Source organism: Hemitrygon akajei, chromosome 13, assembly GCF_048418815.1.
Source record: "Hemitrygon akajei chromosome 13, sHemAka1.3, whole genome shotgun sequence".
Taxonomy (NCBI): Eukaryota; Metazoa; Chordata; class Chondrichthyes; order Myliobatiformes; family Dasyatidae; genus Hemitrygon; species Hemitrygon akajei.
This window is the reverse complement of record NC_133136.1, coordinates 54,361,455-54,388,638: the sequence shown is the minus strand read 5'-3', so window position 1 is coordinate 54,388,638 and position 27,184 is coordinate 54,361,455. Positions and strand designations below refer to the sequence as shown.

Sequence of the window (27,184 nt, the reverse complement as noted above, 5' to 3'; positions counted from 1 at the left end):
ACCCCTGCTATCCACGTACCTATCCAAAATTTTCTTAAATGTTGAAATTGAACTCGCACATTGTGCTGGCAGCTCATTCTCACGACCCTCTGAGTGAAGAAGTTTCCCCTTGTGTTCCCCGTAAACGTTTTAACTTTCGATCTTAACCCATGACCTCGAGTTGTAGTTCTACCCAATGTCCGTGGAAAAAGCCTACTTGCATTTACCCTATCTATACCCCTCATAATTTTGTATACCACTTTCAAATCCCTCAATTGTCTACATTCCGAGGAATAAAGTCCTAACCTATTCACTCTTTCAACCTTGTTTACATCTTTCCTCTAGGTAGGTGACCAAAACTGCACAGAATACTCCCAATTAGGTCTCACCAATATCTTATGCCACTTCAACATAACATTCCCTCTCCTGTACTCGGTACTTTGATTTATGAAGGCCAGTGTGCCAAAAGCTTCTTTATGTTTCTCCATTAATTTCCATCTGCCATTTTTCCAGCTGGTGCAGATCCCGCTGCAAGCCATGATAGTCTTCCTCACCGTCCACTACACCCGCAGTCTTGGTGTCATCTGCAAATTTGCTGATCCCGTTAACCATATTTTCATCTAGATAGTTGGTATAGGTGACAAACCAATGGACCCAGCACCAATTCTTGCAGCACACCACTGGTCACGGGCCTCCAGTCAGAGAGGTTACCATCTACTTCCACTCTCTGGCTTCTACCTCAAAGCCAATGCCTAATCCAATTTACTACCTCAACTTGAATGCCGAGCAACTGAACATTCTTGACCAACCTTTCATTCAGGACTTTGTCAAATGCCATGCTAAAGACCATGTGGACAACATCCACTGCTTTGCCTTCATCAACTTTCCTGGTAACTTCCTTGAAAAACTCTATAAGACATGACCTACCACACACAAACTATGCTGACTATCCTTAATCAGTTCATATCTATCCAAATACTCATACTGTATATATGGTCCCTTAATACCTCCCAGTAACTTCTCCGTGACTGATGTCAGGCTCACTGGCCTATACTGGCCTCACTTTCCTGGTTTATTTTTAGAGCTTTTCTTAAACAGCAGAACAAAATTAGCTGTCCTCCAATTCTCCGGTACCCCACCTGTCACTAAGTATGATTTAAATATCTCTGCCAGGGCCCCTGTAATTTCTGCACAGGGTCTGAGGGAACACCTTATAAGGCCCAGGGAATTAGTTCACTCTAAGTTGCCTTAAGACAGCAACCACCACCTCCTCTGTAATCCATATCAGATTCATGATCTTGCTGCTGCTTTGCCTTATCTCAATAGACTCTTGAGTCTATCACCCAAGTAAATAAAGATGCAAAGATTATATTTAAGATTTCCCTCAATCTCTTACCATTCTGATCTTACAGAGGACTAATTTTGTACCTTGCTATCCTTTTGGTCTTAACATATCTGTAGATCCCTAAGGATTCTCCTTCACCTTGTCTGTTATGACAGCCTTTTAGCCCCCTAAGTGTTCTCTTGCATTCCTTAAGCACCTACCTGCCGATACCTGCAATACACCTCCTTTTTTTCCTTAACTGGGGCCACAATATCTTTTGAAAACCAAGGTTGTCTACACCTATCTTTACCTTTTATTCTGACGGGCACATCCAAGCTTTGTTCTCTCCAAAATTTCACTTTTGAAGGCCTCCCACTTTCCAAGTACACATTTGCAAGAAAACAGCCTGTACTGATTCACACTTGCCGGATCCTTTCTGATACTATCAAAATAGGTCTTTCTCCAAATTAGAATCTCAACCCATGCACCTGACCTATCTTTCTGTATATTTACTTTGAAACTAATGGCATTGTGATCACTAGATGCAAAGTGTTCACCTCCACAAACTTCTCCCGCCTACCCTGTTTTATTCCCTAATAGCAGATAAAGTATCGCACACTCTAATTGGGACTTCTACGTACTGTTGGGCTTGAAATTCTGCCCTGTGTTCGTTTAGGAAGAGAGACAACCAACACCGGAATATTACAAAACTTGGGTTTATTGCAGAATTCGTAACTGGCACAGCGAATCGACGGAGTCGCTGGAGAAGGCGCGTTCCGACTTCCCCTTACAATCTGCTCTTATTTATATCCCTTTTCCCCCCAGCACAACCCCCTGCTACATATTAGGTAATATCGGGCACTTGTGTCCATCTTATTGGCCTGATGCCATACACTCACGAGTTACCTATTTCTTTTGTTTACTGAATCACGTGACACTGGTAGTTTCGGTGTAGCGGAATCCCCAGTTTCGCTCCCCCCTCCCTCGCATTCCGGCCTCCTAATATTACGTGAGCCACTCCTGACCTGTAATGGCAGTCTCGAATTAACCCTAACACTCCCTCCCTTGGCCTCCCAGAGGCCACACCCTTTACAAGCTTTTCCGCGGCTGCCGGGATCAGGCAGGGAGGTGAGCGTCCCCTGGCACTCTTTGGCGTGTCCTCCCTATTTGCTTATCCTGATTTGTCTGACCTAGGGTCACAAAATATGGGTAGGGGTTCCCTAAACATCCGCAATTTTTACAAGTAGCATGCAACATTTCAGAAAACTTATTCAAGAACAAATTCACAATCCCCCCCTTGCCATGGTCCATTTCAGTCCGTGTCCTCCCATAGCGCGTCCGCTTTCCGGGAGGGCCGTGTCCTCCCCTTCCACCGGGAACAAGGGTGCCTGGTATGCCGGTGGAGGTCCATCCTTTCCGGTCAAGGCTCGATCTATAGTCCCGCAACAACAACCACACGTAATAAAGATAGCAATTGAAATAGACAGTCCTAGAGCCGACTGTCCCAGAAACGCTCCCCACTTACCAAAGGTCTTATTCAGCCAATCTACCACTGGGTTGTTTACCCCAGATTGCTCTTTCAGCTCGTTGGCCAACGCCCGGAGTTCTATCAGGCTCTTAGTCAGCTTTCCGTCTGGTCCGCCCCGTTCCCCACCAAACATCATCCCAGGAGGCACACCACTGCCCTCCCGCCGTTCGTTTATTGGGAAAGATGGGTGGATACCCTAGTCCGAGTGCCGCAAAGGGACACATGTAGACTTCGTATCCTTTCCATCCGGCCTCTGAACCTCCCCAGCAGTCAATCACATCACAAAGGTCAAATTGAAAAACTTTATCCCTCTTTGGGTCGGCGTCTAATATCACTCTGGCCCCACAGGGGTCCGGCGCTCCCTGAACGAGACGTCCCAGGAGAGCGGTGATACTTATCCACCCCAACATCCAGCCACTCATCCTTGCCCGTTTCCTTCCCCGTGCCCTCTTCGTCAATCGTTTCAATTAGATTAATTTGGCTTCCTTTTGCGGATCTGGAGCAGTGAGAAAATGATGCCAGTTATTGTCCCCCTCCCTTCTTACCTTTTAATGTCCTGTTGGAGACCTCGGTGACAGGGTATGGACCATGCCACCGTTTTCCGTTCCAGGTGAGCTTCCCCGGGCCTCGGAGGAACACTTCCACTCCTACCTTGATGGTGTCCAACCCCTGCGGCTGCTCACTGTTAGATTATTGAACTCGCACAGTTATCAATTTTACCATATTTCTAAAAACTCTCATATACTCTGTTACTCAACACGCAAATGTCTGAGTTTTGGTAACTCGAAATTGAAGTGCTCCATGGCTCCCTAGTACACAGAGAGGATCAAATGTGGGACGGTCGCCTTTCAAAACCTGACCTTCGCGTGGGAGATTTCTCCTCTTAACAACCAGTCTAAGGTAGGCGCCGTCAGTATCCCTGTGTACTACGGTGTACCGCGACACTTTTCTCCTCACTCCTGAGACTTTTATGCCCATCGTGGGCGGCGGGTACCCTCACTCAGAAGACTTTTCCACGGGCGGAGGATCTTCCTAAAAACAGATAAGAGTTAGTGCTTACCAGTCACGATTCTGCACCGGGAATGATCTCTCCCAGGGTAATTTGGGGTTGGTGAGGATCCGTCAGCAGACAAGATCTAACTCAGTGATTTAACTATCTAGTGGAAGTCTTCGATATAACAGGCACTTCCTGACCTTAGTCGAGCTTGCGGCCGCAAGTTGTCTGCTGTCGGACCCGCCAGCCTGTGTTGTCTCTCCCTCCCCACGTCGGGGTCACCAAATGTTGGGCTCAAGTTATGCCCTGTGTTCGTTTAGGAAGAGAGACAACCAACACCGGAATATTACAAAACTTGGGTTTATTGCAGAATTCGTAACTGGCACAGCGAATCGACAGAGTCGCTGGAGAAGGCGCGTTCCGACTTCCCCTTACAATCTGCTCTTATTTATATCCCTTTTTCCCCCAGCACAACCCCCCGCTACATATTAGGTAATATCGGGCACTTGTGTCCATCTTATTGGCCTGATGCCATACACTCACGAGTTGCCTGTTTCTTTTGTTTACTGAATCGCGTGACACTGGTAGTTTCGGTGTAGCGGAATCCCCAGTTTCGCTCCCCCCTCCCTCGCATTCCGGCCTCCTAATATTACGTGAGCCACTCCTGACCTGTAATGGCAGTCTCAAATTAACCCTAACATTAACCCTAACAGTACTCATTTAGAAAACTTTCCTAAACATATTTGAAAAATGCTTAATCATATCCTAGTCCTTTTACAGTATGGGAGTCCCAGTTAATATGTGGAAAGTTAAAATCACCTCCTATAACAACCTTGTGTTTCTAGCCACAGTCTGTGATCTCTTTACAAATTTGTTCCTCTAAGTCCCTTAGACTGTTGGTGGTCTGTAAGTAGCCCCATTAATGTGGTCTATCTTTCTTATTACTCATTTCTACCCATAACACCTCACTAGGCAAGTTCTCCAGTCTGCCTGACTAAGCACTGCCATGACATTTTTCTTGACTGGTAATGCCTCCTTTAATCTCTCTTGTTCTATTGCATCTAAAACAACGGAACACCAGAATACTGTGTTGCCGGTCCTGCCCCTCCTGCAGCCAAGTCTCATTAATGGCTACAATATCATAATTGTTGTGTTGATCCATGCCCTGGACTCATCTGCCTTTCCTTTGATACTTCTTGCATTGAAATATATGCAGCTCAGGACATTAGTCACACCATGTTCAGCCTTGTGATTCCTGACGTATGTGGTCTTAACAACCTCTGTCTTCACAACCTCTCTCTACTATCTGTTGTGGCACTCTGGTTCTGATCCCCCTGCGTTTCTATTTTCTACCCCCACCTTCCCTGGAATAGAGCCCAATGATCTAAAAATCTTATGCCCTCCCTCCTATACCAACTCCTTAGCCACATGTTAAGCTGTATAATCTTACTATTTCTGGCCTCACTAACACATGGCACAGGTATCAATTCTGCAATCATCACCCTGTATTTAACTTAGTATCTAACTCCCTGAACTCACTTTGCAGAACCTAGGCACCCTTCCTACCTATGCCATTGGTACCTACATAGCCCACAACCTCTAGCTGTTTACGCTCCCTCTTAAGAATGCTGAGGACTCAAACTGAGATGTCCTGGATCCTGGCACCCAGGAGGCAACATACGATCTGGGAATCTTGTTCTCATGCACAGAACCTCCTTTCCGGTCTCCTAACTAATGTACCCCTATCACCATAGTCCAGCCCTTTCTGTTCTGAGTTACAGAGCCAGACTCGGTGTCATTGACCTGACTGCTGTGAATTTCCTCTGCTGGGTCACTCGTCCCCACGAACAGTATCCAAAGTGGTATACCTGGTTTTGGGGAGGGGGCACAAGGGCACTCTGCACTGGCTGTTTAACCCCTTTCCCTTTCCTGAGTGTCATCCAGTTTCCTGTGTTACGTACCTTGGGTGTAACTAGCTCTCTCCATGTACGATAGAACTGAGGATGAGGCAGCAGGTTTACAAGTAGATGATGGATGTGACATGAATGTATGAAAGGGCAAGCCAGTGACTGGGTACAAATGCAGACAGTAATGAGTTACTTTGCACCACAAGCAAACTTCAAAAGGGTGGAGAATGCAGGACTGAAGGTGCTGTATTTAAATATGCATAGTATTCGGAAGAAGGATGATCTCAAGTGCAATTAGAGATGGGTCGGTATGACGCTGTGGTATCACTGAGTCGTGGCTGAAAGGCCATAGTTGGGAGCTTAACATCAAAGTATATACTTTGTATTGAAAGGACAGGCAGGAAGGCATAGGCGATGGTGTGGCTCTGCTGGTAAGAGATAGAATTACGTCTTTAGAAAGAGGTGACATAGGTTCAGAGAATGTTGAATCTTTGTGGATTGAGTTAAGAAACTGCAAGGGTAAGAAAAAGATATATGGGAATCATACATAGGCCTCTAAATAGTAGCCAAGATGTGGAGTTGAGATTGCAAAGGGAGCTGGAAAAGGCATGTAATAAGGGCAATTTCACAATTGTAATGGGGCACCAGTGTGCAAGGGGATTGGGAAAATCAGGTTGGTGATGGATTGCAAGAGAAGGAATTTGTTGAATGTCTACGAGATGGCTTTTTAGAGCAGCTTGAACTTGAGCCTATTTAGGGAAAGGCTACCTTAGATTGGATGTTGTGTAATAACCCAGATCTTATTAGGGAGCTTAATGTAAAGGAACCCTTAGGAGGCAGTGATCAAAATGGCAGGGGTAGGTAACCGTGGCTGACAAGGGAAGTTGAGGACTGCATAAAAGCTGAGGACTGGGCATATAAGGTAGCAAAAGTGAGTGGGAGCTTGGATAATTGGGAAGCTTTTTAAACTGAGAGAAAAGGCAACTAAAAAGGGCTATGAAAAGGGAAAAGATGAAATATGGGGGCAAACTAGCCAATAATATAAAACAAGATACCAAAAGTTTTATCAATTGCATGAAGAGTAAAAGGTGGGGGAGCTGATAGTGGACCACTGGAAAATGATGCTGATGAGGTAGTAATGGGGGACAAAGAAATGGCAGATAACTTGATGGGTACTTTGCATCTGTCTTCACTGTGGAAGACACTAGCAGTGTACCAGAGGCCCGTGAGTGTCAAGGAGCAGGAGTGAATGGCATTGCTATAACAAAGGAAAAAGTGCTAGACAAACTCAAAGATCTTAAGGTGGATGTCACCTGGACCAGATGGACTGCATCCCAAAATCCTGAGGGAGGTTGCTGAAGAGAAAGCGGTTGCATTGTCATGATCTTTCAAGAATCACTTGATTCTGGCATGGGCCCAGAGGACTGTATGATTGCAAATATCACTCCACTGTTTAAGAAAGGAGGAAGGCAAAATTAAGGAAATCATAGGCCAGTTAGCCTAACCTCAGTGGTTGGAAAAATGATGGAGTCCATTATTAAGGATGAGGTTTTGGGGTACCTGGAAACTAGTGATAAAATAAGTCAAAGTCAGCATGGTTTCTGTGAAAGGAAATCTTGCCCGACAAATCTGTTATTCTTCAAAAAAACTAAAAAGGAGGGTGGACAAAGGAGAGGCAGTGGATGTCATTTACTTGGATTTTCAGAAGGCATTTGATAAGGTGCCACCTGAGGTTGCTTAACAGGATAAAATCCTATGGTGTTACAGGAAAGATACTGGCAAGGTTAGAAGAATGGCTGACAGGCAGGAGGCAGCGAGTGGGAATGAAAGGGGACTTTTCCTGGTTGGCTACCAGTGACTAGTGGTGTTCCTCAGGGGTCAGTATTGGGACCGCTAATTTTCACGTTGTTTGTCAGTGATTTAGATAATGGAATTGATGGCTTTGTGACAAAGTTTGTGGATGATACAAAGATAGGGGTAGGTAGTGCTGAAGAAGCAATGCAATTGCAGCAGGACTTTGACAAACTGGAAGAATGGGTAAAAAGTGGCAGATGGAATACAGTACTGGGAAATGTATGATAATGCAATTTGCTATAAGGAACAACAGTGTGGACTGTCATCTAAATGGAGAGAAGGTTCAAACATCAGAGGTTCAGAGGGACTTAGGTGTCCTTGTGCAAGACTGAAGATTAATTTACACGTTGAGTCTGTGGTAAGGAAGACAAATATAATGTTGACATTTATTTCAATTGGAATAGAATATAAAAACAAGTGTAACGACCAGAGCTATCGGCTTGTGTTTGTCTAGGGAAAAATCCGTCCACCTACCAAGCCTTGTCTCCCATTTGCGTGGATGCTATGAAATACACATTGATACAAACTCGCACACACAATATCAGATAGCACACAATGTACGTTTACAGAGTACACTTTATAAATCTTACTGGAACTAGGTAGTTAGTAGCGATACAATATAAAAAGAAAAGAAAAAAAAGGCGCCAAAACTTATCAGAGTTCAATCAATTCGTGCACACCCGTTGGAGCTCAATTAGCGAAGCTGTCGGTTCACCATCTGATCTTCTCCGACCTCCTCAACTCGCCACCTGGGACCAACCTCGGTGATCAACCAGAGCGCGTCCAGCACGTCCTTCCTCTTCAGTTCTCCTCCCGGAAATCCCGCACACTACTCCAGGTTCCCACACATACAGATAGAACAACATTGCTACCATTGGTTAGTTCCTCTGTTATCAATAATTATAACCCAAGCATTCCAACTAAACAGCATTACCTCATCAGTTACCCACAAAGAAGCCATTTCATTATAACTGTACAAAGAAGCCATTTTATATAAGCAGTTAACAGTTAACGTTATAATTAATAATCTGAGAACCCTACACAAGGAAATAATGCTGAGGCTTTATAAGATTCTAGTCAGCACTTGAAGTATTTTCAACAGTTTTGGGCCCTATATCTCAGAAAGGATATGTTGTCATTGGAGAGAGTCCAGAGGAGGTTCATGAGGATAATTCTGGGAATGAAGGGGTTAACATATGAGGAGCATTTGGCACCTTTGGGCTTGTACTCAATTGGAATTTAGGAGTATGCGTGGGGATCTCACTGAAACCTACAGAATGTTGAAAGGACTAGTTAAGGTGGATGTGGAGAGAATGTTTCCTGTAGTGAGGGTATCTAGAAATTGAAGGGCGTTGTTTTAGAAAAGAGCCCTGGAGGAATTTTTGTAGCCAGGAAGTAGTGAACCTGTGGAATGCTCTGCCACAAACTGCGGTGGAGGCCAAGTCTGTGGGTATATTTAAGGCGGAAGCTGATCGGTCAAGGTATCAAAGGGGTATGGCAAGAGGGCAGGTGTACGGGGTTGAGTGGGATCTGCGATCGGCCATGATGGAATGGCGGAGGAGATTCAATGGGCTGAATGGCCTAGTTCTGCTCCTATGTCTTAAGGTCTTACCTATCACCTCCCATATGATCTGGAGTTCATCCAGTTCCAGCTTCAACTCCTTATCACAGAGTGTTAGCAGCTGCAGTTGGATGCACTTCTCGCAGGTGTAGTTGTCAGGGACGCTGGAGGTCTCCCTGCATTCCCACATCTTGCAAGAGGAGCATTCAGTATCCTGCCTGGCATCTCTACTGTTCATAACTGAGCAACTATAAAGAAGAAAAAAACAAACTGGAAGGGCAAGGGAAAAAAAACAACCTATAGCTTTTTTTCCTTCTCTCATTCAAGCCTCTCTTTTCTGAAGAGCTCAAGCCTCAATCAATCCCAAATGCTGATTGGCCACTGCTCAAGGCACCAAACTGCCTGGCACCTGGGAGGCAACATACCATCTGGGAGTCTTTCAAATCCACAGAATCTCACCTCAATTCCTGTAACTATGGAATCTCCTATCACTACTGCAGTCCTCTGCACCTCTCTTCTGAGCCACAGTGCCAGAGGCACAGTTGCTGCGGCTCCCCCTGGTTGGACATCCCTCACAATGATATCCAAAGCACTATACTTATTTTTCAGGGGATCGGCCACAGGGGTACTCTGTCCTGTCTGCCCATTCCCCTTCCTTTTCCTGACAGCCACCCAGCTAATTGTCTCCTGCAACTTGGGGGTGACTCCTGTCTATCATTTTCTCAGTCTACATTGAGCTGCAGCTTGGTGCTCCTGGTACAAATGTAGTTATCTGGGAGGCTGTAGCTCTTCCAGAATGCCCATATCTTATACAAAGAACATAACACTGTCCTTGGTGTCATTCTCTCTGCTCTAACTATGCCCTACCAGATGGGGAATGAAGAGTAAAAAAAGAACATGCTTGCCAGATACTTCCTCACTTGCCTGATGAGCCGAAGCCAAAACCTCTCCACTCTAACATTGGACCTTTCACACAATGGCCGGCTATGCTTTTCGCTGCCTTAATTTTATTCTACCTTGCTATTTAATGGCCATCTGGTGGCATAGTGGCATCAGCGCCAGTCTTTGGAGCAAAGGCTCTCGAGTTCAGCCGGCTCCCTTGAACGCTTTCCATCCGTGCTGGGTTGAGCGTCGAGCTAGCAACCCGGCCTCATAAGAACAAGAAAGTCTGCTTAAAAAAAAGACGGTGCTGCGATGACTCCACTCGGAGTTAAGGGCTTTCTTCTTCTTCTTGCTATTGAATCCCATTCACTGGCCACAATTCAAACTCTGCTTCATTGTTACTCAATTCCCAACTCATTGAACAGCTGCTCAATCCCAATATAGGCTCAGCAGCACAAAAATTTTGTTTTAATACAGAAGCTATAACAATGAATCTTTTTATTAAAGTAATATATTACAGAGCTCACACACATATAATACTGAAAGTGTGTTGTTCCAGAAATTAGGAATTTGTGTTTCATTTTCTGTGCTTTCTAATATACTGGTGCCCTTATTGAGGATACCACTTTATATCTGACTATATAAAAGTTGTTCCTCTTCATGTAGTTCCATCCAAATTGAAATGATAGATCATAGGTATTCAGTTCCTGAGCCTCACAATGTAGCCTTGAACAATTGTTGACAGACAGCTCTCGAAGAGGAGGGATAATACTTGGTTTTCTCTTAAATTACTCCTTTATTAAGAAAAAAATGTTTATGGAAGTTTTATCAATATTTTCTATATTTTTAAATTGTAAATTGGAAACCACTGAATTGGCCAGTGATTGTTATGAGGGGGAAAAAAAGTAGATCTGTCAAATTAAGTTGTCTTATACCTAAAAAATGAATAAATAGGAATTAAGATTAGTCTATACTTATTTTGCAGATGACAAGAAGACTGGTGACTTTGTGCATAGTATGGACAAATGACATAGGCTACAACGAGATTATAGACAGGATGCAGAGCTGGGTAGAGAGATGGCAGATGTAGTTTAATCTGCAAAAGTGGTGATACACTTTGTAAGGTCGAACTGGAAGGAGAAGTACAAGGCTAATGGCAGGATGTTTAGCAGAGTGAAGGAGCAAAGGTGTTTAGGGGTCTAAGTCCATAAAACCCTCAGAGCTTCCACACAGGTTTATAGGGTGGTGAAGAAGGCCAGTGGTGTGTTGGCCTTCATTAGACAGGATTGTTTTCATGAGCTGCAAGGTGATATTGCAGCTCTGTAAAATTTTGGTCAAGCCACACTAGGAGTGTTGTGTTCAGTCCTGGTTGCTTCATTATAGGAAGGATGTGGAAGCTTTAGAGAAAGTGCAGAGGAGATTTACCAGGATGTTGCCTGGATTAGAGAACATGCCTTATGAAGATTGCTGAGCAAGCTAGGTCTTCTCTCTTTGGAGTGAAGGAGGATGAGAGGTGATTTGATAGAGGATTATAAGAGGCGCAGACAAAGTGGACAAGCAGTGTTGACAAATACCAAAGGATATCCAGTTTACATGAGATATCTGAGGCAGGTTTTTACAGACAGTGGTCTGTGATTGGAATGCACTGCCAGGGGTGATGAAAAAGGTTTATACAATAGTTGCATTTAAGAGCCTCTTAGATAGGTAGATGGTTATAAGAAGAATGCAGGGTTATGGACTGTGTAGGAGGGAAGGGTTAGATTGATTGTCAGTAGGCTTATGCAGATAAGCACAACATCATGGGCTGTACTGTTCTTTGTTTTATGTTCAATCTTGAGATGTCTATGCTTAAGTTTTTTTTAAATAATAGGAACAAGAGCTTCATCACATGCTGGAGCAGTTCCGACTGGCAACTAACCAGGCTGAAAACTGGGAGCATAAGGCCCATCAGGCAGAGGGAGAGAGCAGTTCAATTCGTTTGGAGCTCCTGTCTGTAGATACTGAAAGACGACATCTTGAGGAGCAAGTGATCAAACTCGAAAGGGAAATACAAGAGGTATTCCAAAAGATGTACGGGTTAGTAGGTTAATTGGTCACATGGGTGTAATTGGGTTGGACAGGCTCATTGGGCTGGAAGGGGCCTGTCACTGTGCTATATCTCTAAATTTAAAAAATAATTAAATTTAGGATTCCTGCCTGTGATTTAGAAATGGGTATTGGCAGAATCCTCAAGAAGGTATCCACAAGCTAGCATATATTTCATGCTGTGAACTTTTTAAAACCAGCATCTTTCTTCTTAAATCATTACTGCAAAGTCGAGCAGAAAGTTCATAAACATTGCTTTAACAAGACTTGACTTACAGAGTAGAGCATGGTCATGAAATCTGATTGACTTGATAAAACAAATCATGTTCTGACTTAAACTTTAAGAATTGCTATTAGTTAACTGATGTTTTTTGAAAAACTTTTTTTATTGTGCCTTATTGCAGTGGGTGTTCATTTACATGTTGATTCAACTAGTCGTGTTCTCTAGCTTCAGTAGTATATGTTTTCAAGCACGCTTCCTTTTAAGTTTGTATTGTCCTGATGTTTTCTTCTTCCTATTATCTGTTCTTATTATTTGTTCATGCAATACATTTCTTCTGTTCTTGGCTACATTTCTCTATTGTTTTCTAGCATGTAAAATGTCTGCACTTTGAGATCAAATGCTGTTCCAGGAGCTACTCAGTGAAAGGCTGTACTGAAAATAGTTTATAAAATGCTTTATTTTTACTTTAATTTGCTGATTCTTAACCTACATTGTAAAGGTTATTTCTGTTTCAAGATTAACATGCTAACTATATGCTTGTTTTGTGTATGTAACTGCAAATTCTTTAAACTAGCACATGTCTGCCCAACAAGCTTATGAGAAAGAGATAACAAATTCTGCTAAAAGCATGTCCAAACTGGAGGAAGAGCTACGACAGACACAAGCTGAAAAGTCTCGTGTGTTAGGAGATCTGTCTGCAATCAGGGATCTTTGTGCCCAACTGGATTCTAATAAGGACACCCTGTCACGGCAGCTTACTTCTAAAAACATGGAACATGAAAGGGTATGGTTTGATAACATTAACAGTAATATTACAGATGTGTCTTTAGATGTCATCTTTTATCTCCCATTTGAGTTCCTTCTGTAATTTTAGTCCAGATGGTTCAAAGTCAAAGCAGCTTACAAAATGGGAAATGTTAAGAATTAGAACATGTCCTTGTTTTAATTTGTTTTCATTTTGATCAAATAGAATGCAAGTGACCCTCCTCCTCAATATATATATTTGGACATACACGCAGTGGACACTTTGTTAGGTACATGAGTGGAACCCAGTGTGGTGGTCTGCTGTTGCAGCTCATCTTCTTCAAAGTTTGCTGTTTTTGTGGATTCAGAGATGCTCTTCTGCACACCACCATTGCAGTGCATTACTGTTGCCTTCCTGTCAACTTGAACTATACTGGCCATTCTCCTCTGACCTCTCTCATAAAAATGTGTTTTCACCTACAGAATTGGACAATTGCCCATTGGGTTTTTCTAAATTGTTTTTCGCACCAATCTGTGTAAACTCCAGAGACTGGTGTGTCTGAAAATCCCAGGGGATCAGCAGTTTCTGAGATCTTCAAACTACCCCAGCTGGCATCAACAATCACTGCATGGTCAGAGTCACTTAGATCACATTTCTTCTCCATTCTAATGTTTGGTCTGAACCTCATAACTATGCCTGCATGTCTTTATGCATTGTGTTGCTGCTACAAATCGGCTAATTAAATATTTACATTAAAGAGCAAGTGTACCTAATAAAATGGCCAGTGAGTATTATATGTAAAGAAGCATGAGTTGAAAAAAAAAGTTGTTCATTTATTTACTTTTTTCACACAAATTCTATGAGAGGAAATTCTATTCTGTATCTCAGTTTTTAGTTGTGAATTCTCTGAGGGTGAATTTTCGTTACCTGAGTGGTTATAACTTGGGGGAGGGGCTGCCTTTATAACAAAAATGTACATCAGCTAAATAGATGGCTTACAGAATATTATTGCTCATTTTTCCTCTTCCCTTCTCACATATTCTGCCTATACCATACATCCAACTGGGTAAAGAAACTGAGGCACCATTTGCTGAAGTAAACTGTTTCTCCAACTTTGAGGCAAATTCAGTTAGCATTAGCTATATAATGGTATCTTTCACAATAATATTTTCACACCCTATAGTACTTACTATAATTTTAACCAATGACCCAAGCAAATTACAAGCTAAATTGGCATTGGATTCCTGATTTCTGATTAGGTTTGAGATCTTCTAATCAAGTTAATCATATCCTTGAGTTACCCAAGTATAACATTAAACTTCCTAGCATTTTCTGTACCTTCTGAGTTTCACTGCTATTTTAAATTTACTAGATAATTTAGTGAAGATCGTGATTAATTTTCTTTATCTTCCCTTGTTCTGATTAAACTGCTGGGTTATGTATTTTTTGTTCTCTCAATATATCTTCTTAACATCTTTACAGGCTGTAAGTGAACTAGAAGATGTAAAGGCTGAAAATGAACTTATAAAGAAACAACTGAGCAGTGAAAGGGTCACCATAAAGAACCTTGAGACATTGTTAACATCAACACGTGAAAAGGAGCTTCAGTGTCACCTCATAATGCATGAAAAAGAGTCAGAGATACAGCTTCTTGCAGACAAGCTTTCTCTCGCAGAAAGCAAAGTGTGAGTGATTCTTACTTAATGGTCAGTGGTCAAATATGATAGCTTTTCTTTGTCTAAATACTTAAATGGTTCAGTCGAATTTCATTGTTTGGAAAACATTAGATGCTCTGACTATTAAAACACATAAAAGTTTAAAATGTAATTTAAAAATAGAACTTATTCTTGTCATTGAGTACTACAGCACAGAAATAGGCCCTCTGGTCCATCTTGTCAATCTCATCTGCCTAGTCCCATCTACCTGCACCCCAACTGTATCCTTCAAAACCCTCCATCCATGTACCTAACCAAGCTTTTCTTTAATATTACAATTGAACCTGCATCTGCTACTTCCACTTACAGATTCATTCCACACTTGCACCACCCTCTAAGTGAAGTTTTCCCTCAGATTTCTCTTAAATATTTCACCTTAACCTCTTGTTCTATCTAGTCTCCCTCAACCTGAGGGGGTAAGCTTGCATGCATTAACCCTATCTGTACCCCTCATGATTTTGTATACTCTCATCCCCTCTATCTCTTGCACTCCAGGGAATAAAGTCCTAACCTATTCAAGTTTTCCCCATAACTCAAGTCCTCAATTCCTTGATATCATTGATATCTTGATATCAAGCTCATTGATATCTTTCCTGTAGTTAGGTGACCAGAACTGCACACAATACACCAAATTCAGACCCTCCAATGTCATGTATACTGTATCGTCAACATAACATCCCACTCCTTTACTCAATGCCTTGATTTATGAGGGCCAATGTGCCAAAAGCTCCCTTTAAGGACTTTGTAGGAATCAGAATGAGGTTTATTTGTGAAATTTGTTAACTTTATGAATTAAGAATCTACCTCGCATTTCAAAGCCCTACCATTCTCTGTGTAAGTCTTGCCCTGGTTTGTCCTCCCAAAGCATACCTCACCCGTGTCTCCATTTAATTCCATCTGCCATTTCTTAGCCTATTTTCACAGTTGATTAAGATTCAGCTGCAAACCTTCCTCACTGTCCACTGCCTCACTGCAATCTTGGTGTTGTTTGCAAATTTTCTGATCTGGATTTCAAAGGTTAAGATTGAAATCATTAATAAAGAAGTAAATAACAATGAAACTAGCGCAGGTCCTTGTGACGCACCATTTGTCACAGACCTCCAATCAGAGAGACAACTATCTATCTACTAACACTCTTTTCTCGCTAAGCCAACTTTGAATGCAATTGAATACTTCGTCCTGAATGCCAAGCTGGCTGACCAGTCTCACATACCCAACTTTATGAATGGCCCTGAGAATGTCCATGTAGACTACATTTATTGCCATGCCTTTATCAATCAACTTGGTAATCTCCTTTGGTGGGGGGGCCATACCATGCACAAACCCATGTTGACTATCCCTAATTGGGCCCTGTCTGTTCAAATATGTATATATCTTGTTCCTTGGAAGACTTTACCTATCACTGACACTGGTCTGTAATTTCCTGGTTTATTCTTAGAGCCTTTATTAAACAAACTTCTTTTGTCATACCAGGAGAAAGTAGGCTGCTGATGAAAGTAGTGAATCTAGTGAACACATTGGCCTGAGCGTTTGTTGAAACAGTCCTTTAGCCCAACTCTTCATACTAAACAAGCTGCCTGTCTGTGCTGTGCTAGTCTTTTTTGGTGCATTTTGCTGAAATCCCTCTAAGTCATCCCCATCAATGTACCTGTTCAACTGTCTTTTAAGACATTGTTATCTCCACTTTCACTGGCAGCTTTTTCCAATACACTCACCACCTTCTGTTTAAAAAAAAAAGTTGCCCCTCAGTCCTCTTTAAATCATTCTCCTTTCATCTGAATGAATGCTTTCTCCTTTTAGATGCTTCCAGCCTTAACTTTGCCCCTCATGATTTTATATACATCTCCAAGGTCAGCACTTTTTTCCAAAAGTGAAATAAACAGCTACAAGGAACTACAATAAAGTATTTTTAATCAATTTTTTTTAATGTTGTAGGTTTTCAAAATATTTTTAGTTTTTAATAACTTCTGAATAATTTTGAAGAACAGGAACTTTTGAGAATTTTTTGACAACTGGCTAAGCCAAAGGATGCGGCTAGCTGTAAAGATTTTACGTTCATTGTGCTCTGGCCTCCTACTATGAGTTGCTTGCATTGCGGGAGACATTGTTGACAGGTTCTCTTCAAATTTCCACCGGAGAGGCATAAACTTTTTTTTGTTTAATTTTCTTTTAATCTTTCAGCTTGTGCCTTAATCTTATGTGCATGTCTTTCTTTATTTAGCACTATGTGGAAAACTGAAAACAATAGCCAGAACAATTGGTTAGTGTGCTGTCTGTAAGAATTCTCAAAGTAATTGACTCTTCATCCAGCTTGACTGCTGAGTGTCAGGAATCCTCTTGAACTTAGGCTGCTGAAGAAAGGCAAATTCGCGCCTTGGAAAGTCCTAGATTTGAGTGGCAAGCCGTAATTTAGAAAATCTAGCCTCATCAATAATACAAAGTTCCTAAAAGGAGAGCAGAATTATGAGAAAAATCACAAAAACACTTGTCATATACTCCTATTTTTCCAAACTAACAAAATTCATTTGGATTTTTTCTGTTAATTCTTGACCTCTCGTCACAAGAGAGGCCACTCTTAACTTGTTAGTGGAAGTTTTTTTATCGGCAGGTAGGAGAGAAGTTGCAGGTCTACTGACAAATGTATGTTTAAGTATCTCAGTTTTTTTCTATAGAAATGCTATAATTTACAATGGATTGTATCTGTTTCAAAAAATACATACAATCATCAAAATACATAAATACAAATGAATACATTCTGTGTGTATTGCTTTGATTTCCAGTATCTGCAGATTTTCTCCTTGTGAGTAATGGAAAGATTGAGTTTAATTGTTATAAACATGTACTGATCTTCTGAACCCATGGTGATTTCCTTGTAACTTCATAACCCTTTTGTGGCATCTTAATTTTAGGTAGAGGATGGAAAACTTGAATGGCTCTACCTTTCATTACTAAAGCTACATTAGAGCCAATTAATGATGTGGTCACTGTAAAGTTCCACGTAGTCTATCAAGTGCGAGAATAGTGATTTATTAATCTCAGTTTTGCTGTTTGGATACAAGATGTGTCGCCAGAGAGAATGATCTGAAGCACAAGTACATTCTTGTACTCTCAATTAGTGCAGATTGTTCAACAGAAAATTGTTGTTCTGCTTCCAAAGAGGCTTCTAGTTTCTGCTTATAGTTGTTAATTTTACATTCTAAGAACATTAATTGCAAGTTCTTTAAAAAAAACTTATTCTAAATAACAACAAATGTATTTTGATCAAAACTGCCTGCAAATATGCAAACTTTTTAATTGGATGAGTAACACAGTCTTTTATATGAGAAATGGTACCCATTGGAGGATAAATAATACAAAATAACAGAGACACCAAGGAAGTGATATATTTACTATTTATTCAGTTTACATATGGCTATTAAAATAAATTCCTGTTCCTCTATCTGAAATGTCAACAGTGTAAGAGGTCAAAGTAGGAGTGGATGGAGAATTAAAATGACAAGTAGCTGACTTGGGCTTCATTTCAGATGTTTAGCCTTACATTATTGTGTCAGAACTAAGTTCTAATGGAAGAATATTTAGTTTTTTTCTCTTGGTCTACTAGTTAATTCCTTCATTTCAGACTTTCAACATTTAAAGTATTCTGTGTCATTGGTACCTCACATGTTTCCTATTGGTATCTACTTCCCTTAAAATAGTAACTAACATTTTGATGTTCTGCTGTTCCTCATCTCAAATGTTAATTCTTTACAGATCAAGTCAGAATCATGATTTAGTTCAGCATCGTACTAAATCTTCACAGCTTCAAACTGAGCTTGATCTTATGAAACGGCAACTCACAACAGAACGTTTTGAAAGGTAACATCTCTAATATAGTGTGAAAAATGTATGCATTCTTTATATTTAAAATGTTGAGGCCATTCATGATTTAAAACTTTTAGCTTACCTTAATTGGTGAAATCTGCCTTTCTATAATACTTAATATTTGGAACATAGTTTGGTTTGAGTGACTAGAAATATTTAACTGTTTATGTCATGTTGAAAAAACATTATTTTTAATGTAATTATTCATTGAGCATATAGTTTTGATTATACATCAAAAGTTATTGGTAGTCTCATGTTTCCAGACAAAAATGCTCTCTTTTTAATTGTTGATTGTACAGAGAACGTGCAATTCAGGAAATGCGTCACCATGGCCTTTCTACCACTGTCAGTTCTTTGTCCCCGCTCAGAACATCAGGGAGCCCTCTTTGTCATTCCCGGGATGCATGCTCCCCTAAATGAGTATCAGAATGTTCTGCAGACTATTAAAATTGCAAGTGAGTAACTTACGGTACTTAATAAAATCTGAGGAAATGAAATGTGTAAATGTACCTTCTCTTTAAAACACATGTTCCAGTTTAGCCTAAATGTTTATATATGAACAGTGTCAGCATAAGTTTTGCCACAATTTTGAATAATGATGCTTCCCCACATTAAGGGAAGGCATTCATTTTCTGACCATACTCATTCAATTCAATTATAATCCTGTGAACATGCTACCTGGTCCTCCAGGGATCTCCACTCCTTGAATTTACATGTTAAATCTTACCTCTTGATCTTGGGGAAACTTGTGTAACAATAGTCTGTCTAGTTTACTTTCACATTAACTTCTACAATCTCTCTCTCTCTGGATGTAGTTTACAATGTTCACGCCCAGCACGGTTTTACTCCCCATCCACTACAAAGATTACTACCTAAAGAATTGAGGACAGATCCAGTCAAAATAAAATGAAGTTTTATTTCAAAACCCTATGCCCACTTTGTCACCCATTTTGGTAAAATCTGATTCCTTTGCTCCATATGCTTAGATCTATCAGTTTCAATCTTGAGGATTCCAGTATGACAATGAGTGAACTTGAAAGAAGTGCTCACATATCCGTGTCATTCAGTGATGCTCAGGTTGCTCATTTACTCCTTAGCTCAGATCTTTGAGGTTGTGCAGATAGGACAAGATAACTTTGTTCTATTAGCCTTTTTCTTGTCAGCAGTTTTTCAGATATGTCTTCCATACTTTGTTTTAGAAATAAGACCAAGAATCTTCAAACTGAAAGATTGTTTCTCTTTCCACAGATGCTGTCCAAAAAATTTCCCTATTTTATGTTTTTATTTCATATTTCCAGCATCTGCAGTTTTTTTGTTATTAATATTGTTTTAAGTTCAACCTATGCAGAAGATTGTCTTTCTGATCACCAGTTCCAGCTTTAAAAAGTTAGGGGAATATGTTAATTGAAAATCCAAAGAAGGGTTTTTATTCAGAGAATTAAAGCAATTAAACATAATGGCTAATATTATACCTTTTCTAACACAAGCAGATTTGATGTTAAATAATATAATTGGCTCATTCTTAATTTAAAATTAGCATTATTAATAATAAATACTTTGCTTCTCTTCCCAGTTTTAGTTTATTTTAAGGAGTAGACTTCAAGCAGAACAGTTGAATATTTCACAAATGGAGCCACAGGTCTCTCCAAAGGAATATTTCAGAAGTTGCACGCCTAATCTTTTACAATATTTATTTCATCAATTTTTGTGTAACTTTGAAATAAAGTAAACTTAATTTCAGGAAACGATTCTGTATTAGATTGTATGGGCTATCGTAAATTAAGTAATTGGCTAATCTAACATTCCACACAACACATTTGTCAATGTTGCTGTTTTAGTTTATTAAAAAGATCAGCATTTCTCCAATATTTCAAAAAATATCACTCAGTACTCTGGCTTGCCTTTCTATATTTTATAAAGTAGAGTTTTTACACTCCATACCTGTATATTATTACATGGCTCAAAAACAAAAAAGATTGCATGATCTTTCAAAACATTGCCATAATTAAAGCATTATAATAATATACTGATATTAATTTTTTAAAATATTATTTATCCATAAAGCTAAATTTAATGGATCAAATAGAGTATACTAGAGTGACAAGTGAACCACATTGCCAAAGGTTTTTGCTTTGCTAAAGATGCAAGAAAGAAACTCAAGGAAAATAAGAACATTCCCTTTTAAACTGGAGATTCAAATTGTATAATCTGAAAATGGTGCCAAATACTTAATTGTTCATTTAAAATGGGTTACTGTGATTTTCAGAGCTGATGTGCCCATACTGTACTGTAAATATCTGTATTCTATTGTGAATGGCTGAAGAAATTTTTATTTGTAAAGATATTTTTATACTGAATTAGGTTTTCAGTGTTTCCAGTAATTTATTTATTGAAAAATCTCACAGCAACTAAATCAACTTTTTGCTACCAGTGGGCAAATTGCCCTTTTATTAATAACTATCTTTGCTTTGTCAATGTAAAACCAGTTTTGCCATTACAAGTTCTCTACTCGTGTAACAATAGTGAAAGAAATTTTCGGCTTTTAATTAAGGCACAGGAGGCTATATATAACTAATAAATCAGCATAAATTTGTGGGAAGTTAACAGTGAATTCTGCAGACTAATTCATGAGCATAAATTTGCTTGATTAAGTCCATGTACCATAAAAATCATTGTTGAATTAAATGATTTAAGTGGGTGTCACTGGTAGTTTGAATATTTTAAAGGGATTTTTTTTCTCTGTTACAAATTTGATATTCCAGAGTAACTTGATATACCATAATACCTTGGTTGCTTCAGATCTGGTACATCTGTTTAATGTCATTATCAACTAACATGAATGATGATTGTGCCCTTTTCTTTGAGGAAAAATCTCTTATTTGATACTTGGAAATGTTATCCCTAAAGTATCTTCAGGATAGTCATTTTATGACTAACTATTTTAAATATGTTTATTGTTTTATTTTTACTACAGAGCATGGTTTTTGCCAATTGTAATTTAGCATTTATTTATAAGAAATAAAAATGGTATTTATACTGTTACAACAAATAACTCCTGAATTCTTGATGTTTGTAAATTAAACAAACTTGCTGTGGACTAAATTTTATTCCATTTCCTTATATGATCCTTGTTGTCTAAGCCAATCCAATTGTATTTATTCATCCTGTGGAAGAGAACCAGTGCTAAACTTGTGCTCTATTTTTAGTGCTTCATAACAATTAAAATCTATAGATGGGCTTCAAGATGAGCTTCGAGAACTCTAGCTCTGAAATAAGTTTCTTCTAATTGATGATGGCGGACTTCTGCACCCTGAATTTAAGATCTTGGAAGGTCAATACCTCTACCCTTTGAGACGGAGTTTGAAAAGCCTTTGTACTGGCCATATTGAAATAATTCAGTTATATTTAAGTACTATTTTAGAGAGAGATTATTTGTTTATGCATTTAGGTATTTTTTCTTAAAGGATCATATATATACAGATTTGAAAATGAATTCAGTTCTGTAGCTAATAAAGGAAGGACTAGGTGTTCACTTAAGTATGGTAGAAGAAATTCAGATTTTTTTTTAAATGTACCAAAATTAATATTGTATCAAGATTCTCTCCAAAAAGGTTCTATCCCTGTCTATACTTGTTCCGTTTTACTTCAGAATTATGTTTAATATCACTGACATATGTAGTGAAATTTGTTGGCGGCAGCACTAAAATGCAATACATGACCATGTAAAAAATAAATCAATTACAGTGAGTATATATGTATATTAAATAGCTAAATTAAAAATGGTGCAAAAACAAATAATATACGGTAGTGTTCATGGGTTCAATATCCATTTAGGAATCGAATGGCACCTGATTCACAAACCTAAACATTCAAGCCTCCAGCTGACCGTTGGGTATCTATCGATCTATAATAATCCCATTTACCAACATTTAGTCCATAGCCTGTTTAAGGATTCAAATAGTCATCCAGAATATTAAATGATGTGTAAACCCAACTTCACTGCTTTCCCAAGCAGTATGTTTGATTCCAACAACTTGTGTGGAAAAAAAATACAAATCTTTTCTAGTCTCTATTATCCATTCTTCAGTTTAAAACTTAGTTGGTTGTCTTCACACACACACACACCACCTCTGCTCCAAGGAAAGCAAACCCAGTTTATCCAGTTTCTTTTAACTAAATCATTTAATTTCACATTTATTGGCCACATGTACAATGAATGATACAGTGAAATGACTTGGTTGCATTAACAACCAGCACACCCAGAGATGTGCGGGGGCAGCCTACAAGTGTCACCACACATTCTGGCGCCAACATAGCATTTCATCATGGCTGATCCATTTCCCTCTCTGCCTGAATCTCCTGCCTTATCTTCATAACCCTTCCTGTCCTGACTAATCAAGAATCTGTCAACCTCTGCTTTAAATATACTCAGTGACTGAGCCTCCACAGCTGCCCGTGACAACAAATTCCACAGATTCACTGCTCTCTGGCTACAGAAATTCCTCAACTCTGTTCCAAATGGACTTTTCTGAGGTTGTGTCCTCTGGTCTTGAACTCCCCTACCTGTGGAAACATCCTCTCCACATCCACTCTGTCAAGGCTTTTCAAGATTCAATAGATTTCAATTAGATCCTCCCTCATTCTTCTGGACTCCAGTGAGTACTGGCCTTGAGCCATCAAATGCTCCTCACATAAGCTTTTCAATCCTGAAATTTTTGTCAACTTCCTTTGAACCTTCTCCGATGTCAGCACACTTTTACTTGGATAAGGGGACCAAAACTGTTCACAATACTCAAAATGAGGCCTCACCATTGCCTTATAAAGCCTCAAAATTACATCCTTCCTTTTATATTCTAGTCTGCTTGAAAAATAATGCTAACATTGCATTTACCTTCCTCACCACAGACTCAACCTGCAAATTAATCTTTAGGGAATTCTGCACAAGGACTTCCTCAATACTACCTGCCCCTCCACCTATCATCAGCAAACATGGCCACTAAGAATACCCCTTCCCCCCAATCATTGACACATGATGTAAAAAGAAATGACCCAACATAAACCCCTGTGGAACACCACAAACCACTGGCAGCCAACCAGAAAAGGCTCCCTTTGTTCCCAGTCTTTGCCTCCTGCCAAATAGCCAATGATCTATCCATGTTTGTATCTTTCCTGTAATACTATGGGCTCTTAACTTGTTAAGCAGCTTATGTGTGGCACTTTGTCAAAGGCCTTCTAAAAATTCAAGTGCACAACATCCACTGATTTTCCTTTGTCTATTCTGCTTGTTATTTCTTCAAAGAATTCCAACAGATTTGTCAGGCAAGATTTTCCCTTAAGGAAACCATGCCGACTTCAGCCAATTTTATCATGAGCCACCAAGTACTCCAAAACCATATCCTTAACAATTGACTCCAACATCTTCCTAACCAGCTGGCCTACAATTTCCTTTTTTTTGCCTCTCACTTCCTATAGAGTGGAGTGAAATTTGCAATTTTCTAGTCCTTTGGAATCATGCCAGAATTTGATTGTTGAAATATTGCTAATGCCTCCACAATCTCTTCAGTCACCTCTTTCAGAACTCTAGGTTCAGGTGATTTATCTATCTTCAGATCTTTCAGTTTCCTAAGGACCTTCTGCCTAGTAACAGCAACTTCACTCATTTCTGCCCCCGACCCTCTTGGATGAGTCTGCTAAGGTCTTTCACAATGAAGATTAATGCAAAATCTTTATTCCGTTCATGCACCATTTCTTTGTCACTCGTTACTACCTCTCCAGCATCATTTTTCAGCAGTCCGATATCCACTTTCACCTCTCTTTCACTTCTTATATTTGAAGAAGCTTTTGTATCTTCTTTAATATTAACCATTACCTAATTTGGGAGAGCTAGCACGACTTTGTCCAGGGCAAGTCTTATCTTTGTAAATTGATGAGTTTTCTGATGAAGGTAGAGCTATGGGTGTTGTCTACATGGATTTTATTAAGACATTTGACAAGGTCCCTCATGGGAGGCTCATCCAGAAGATCAAGATGCATGGGTACATCCACAGCAAAATTTAGAACTGTCTTGCCCATGGAAGACAGATGGTAAGTGGTCTAAGGGTCTTATTCTAGCTGGAAGGTTGTGATTAGTGATGTTCTGCAGAGATCTGCACTGGGACCTCTGCTGTTTGTTATGCGTATAAATGACCTGGATTAAAATGTACTGAGATGGATGGGTTAGTAAATTTGCAGATGATATGAAGATTGGTGGTGGTGTGGATAGCATAGATGACTGGCAAATAATACAACAGGATATAGATTAGTTGCAGATATGGGCAGAGAAATGAAAGAATGACTTTAACCAAGACAAATGTGAAGTGTTGCACCTCCGTAGGTCATATGTAGAGACAGTAAACCCTTAACAGTGTTAATGAGCAGAGGGATCTTGGAGTCGAAGTTCATAATTCCCAGTAAGTGACTACACAGTTTGATAGGGTGGTTAAGAAGGCTCAACCTTCACTCTCACCTTTACATGGTTCATCTGACTCTTGCCTCTTTCTGGATTGTCATCCAACAATTCTCCAATATAATAAGCACACAAATCCCTACAGATCTCTCTCCTATACATTCTCCCACCTTAAATGCTGTATGGACTCAATTCCATTCTCCCAGTTTCATTGTTAAGGCAAATATGACAGTAAGACTTTCCAGACAGGTCCCCAAGATGTTTCTGAACAGGATCTGACATCCCATCTATTTCCCTGCTCCTCCGCTCTCATCGTTTCTCTTCCTGAAACACGGAGGACAGTAATAGAAATCTGCCAGCTTTTTCCAGCCACTTTATGCAGGACTCTAGGCCTTCTTAATTGATTTGCTGTTGAGTCCCCTTGTATTGAGCTTCTGGTAATTAAGGACAGACATTAAATATGCTATTATTTTTACCTATATAAATACATTTGAAAGAAAACTTTTCAAACCCTACAAGCTCTTTAACCAAAAGGATAAATACCATAAAACCTCCAGACACACTTTATCCCAGTTTGGAAATATATCAGTTTTCCATCACTGCCAGGTCAAAAACTTAAAAGATCACCATCCTGGCAGTGGCTTCCTCACAAAGGCTGCAATTCACCATCACCTTCCTCACGAAAGAAAATAATGGCCCTTGAAACAATCAAAAAAATCTTACATGCTTCAGAACTACCCATTGTGCTCAACCGTGTTCCAGAGGAATTTAAAACAACAAAGCAGAAAATCACCTATGTTCAGCTGACAAAATAAAGTTTAAATTTCATTGGTGTGAAGACCTCAATTTAAGTCAATCTTCAGTGGAGGTTTATTGATTCCCATCAGATGCAACCAATAAAATAGAAGCCTTAAGCATATACCATCTATAAACATACATCGTGGCCTGGGATATGGCTTAGCCTTCAAAATAGAGTAAGACCGCCAAACTCTTCAGAATTATGCTTCATCCTGACATAAAACACAATTCACAGAAAATGTTGAAGTAACTCAGAAGGTCAGGCAGCATCTATAAAGAGATATAAACAGTCAACAATTCGGGCCAAGACCATTCATCAGGATCTGGGTTTATGTCAACTGCTTTTTCCTCTCCATTGATGCTGCATGATCTGCCGAGTCGCTCCAGCATTTTGTGTGCTGCTCTGAATTTCTAGTGTTACGAACCCCGTAACTGGGTTACTTACCAGCAAAGATAGAGGCGTCCATTGGAGTCTGGTGATACTATTTTTAACAGTATTTATTAGTAAAAATACACAAAAATAATATCAATGCAAATATACAGATAATATACGTCATCAATACTAAACCTAAAAGTGCGGGTATAATAATAATAAGAAATAAGCTCTATCGTTGTCTAGGGGATAATGAATTGTCCGATGGAAATATAAAGTTCGTTTCAGTTCACACAGGCTGCCGTCGTTTGTTTGTCGCTGTGTTGCAATTGTTGGGGAGAGAGAGAGAGAGAGAGAGAAGAATGGGAACAGTACCACTAAGTGTTGTGCCAACCTTCCTTTATGATTTCGATCCGTCGGTGTCTCGTTGTCGTGGCCGTTCAAGTGTGACCTCTCCTTTAGCTAAACCGTTCTTCTGTGATGAGCCCGCCACCCAGGCAAGGGAGGACACACACGAGCTCTCACCGGCTTTGCTATAAAACGCTGTCACTGGATTTCTAGCGTTTCTCCTGGTGTGTCTAAGGGGTGTTCCCCAGACCCATCTTTTATCCTCACTCACGGGGTCTCAGATGTCAATCAGGTTGGGATGATGCAATCCCTCAACCAGAACACTGGTTGTCCCCTGAGGGGTTTCAATGAATAGTACAGTACTCAATACACAATTCCTTCTCCAAGAGACAATAGCAGTAATCAGTGGTTCCGTTCCGCTTATGTCAGGAGACATTCCACCTGGTTGTGTATTCTGCGTCTCTCTCTCTCTCATTTCCTGGGTCTCAGACCCGAAATAATAGCGATCTTACAATTCTCAAAAGGGAGGGGGCGACTTTGCACCCTTCAGCCCCTCAGAGTT

At 40.0% G+C, this 27,184-nt stretch overlaps 1 protein-coding gene across 5 annotated transcripts in view; it reads left to right on the top strand.

The window, feature by feature from the left end:
* Window positions 1-22,456, top strand: part of cep135 (centrosomal protein 135) — a 116,258-nt gene extending 93,802 nt beyond the window's left edge. For 3 of the 5 annotated variants that reach the window (XM_073064623.1, XM_073064621.1, XM_073064625.1), the window contains 6 exons: window positions 11,900-12,085; window positions 12,912-13,121; window positions 14,565-14,767; window positions 18,548-18,652; window positions 18,958-19,113; window positions 20,232-22,456. In XM_073064623.1, the coding sequence (XP_072920724.1) occupies window positions 11,900-12,085; window positions 12,912-13,121; window positions 14,565-14,767; window positions 18,548-18,652; window positions 18,958-19,078 (825 nt within the window). In that variant the 3' untranslated portion in view covers window positions 19,079-19,113; window positions 20,232-22,456. Of the gene's footprint in view, window positions 1-11,899; window positions 12,106-12,911; window positions 13,122-14,564; window positions 14,768-18,547; window positions 18,653-18,957; window positions 19,114-20,231 lie in introns of those variants that run through there. The other 2 variants (XM_073064622.1, XM_073064626.1) reach the window with 2 other exon arrangements.
* Window positions 22,457-27,184: the final 4,728 nt, after the last annotated feature.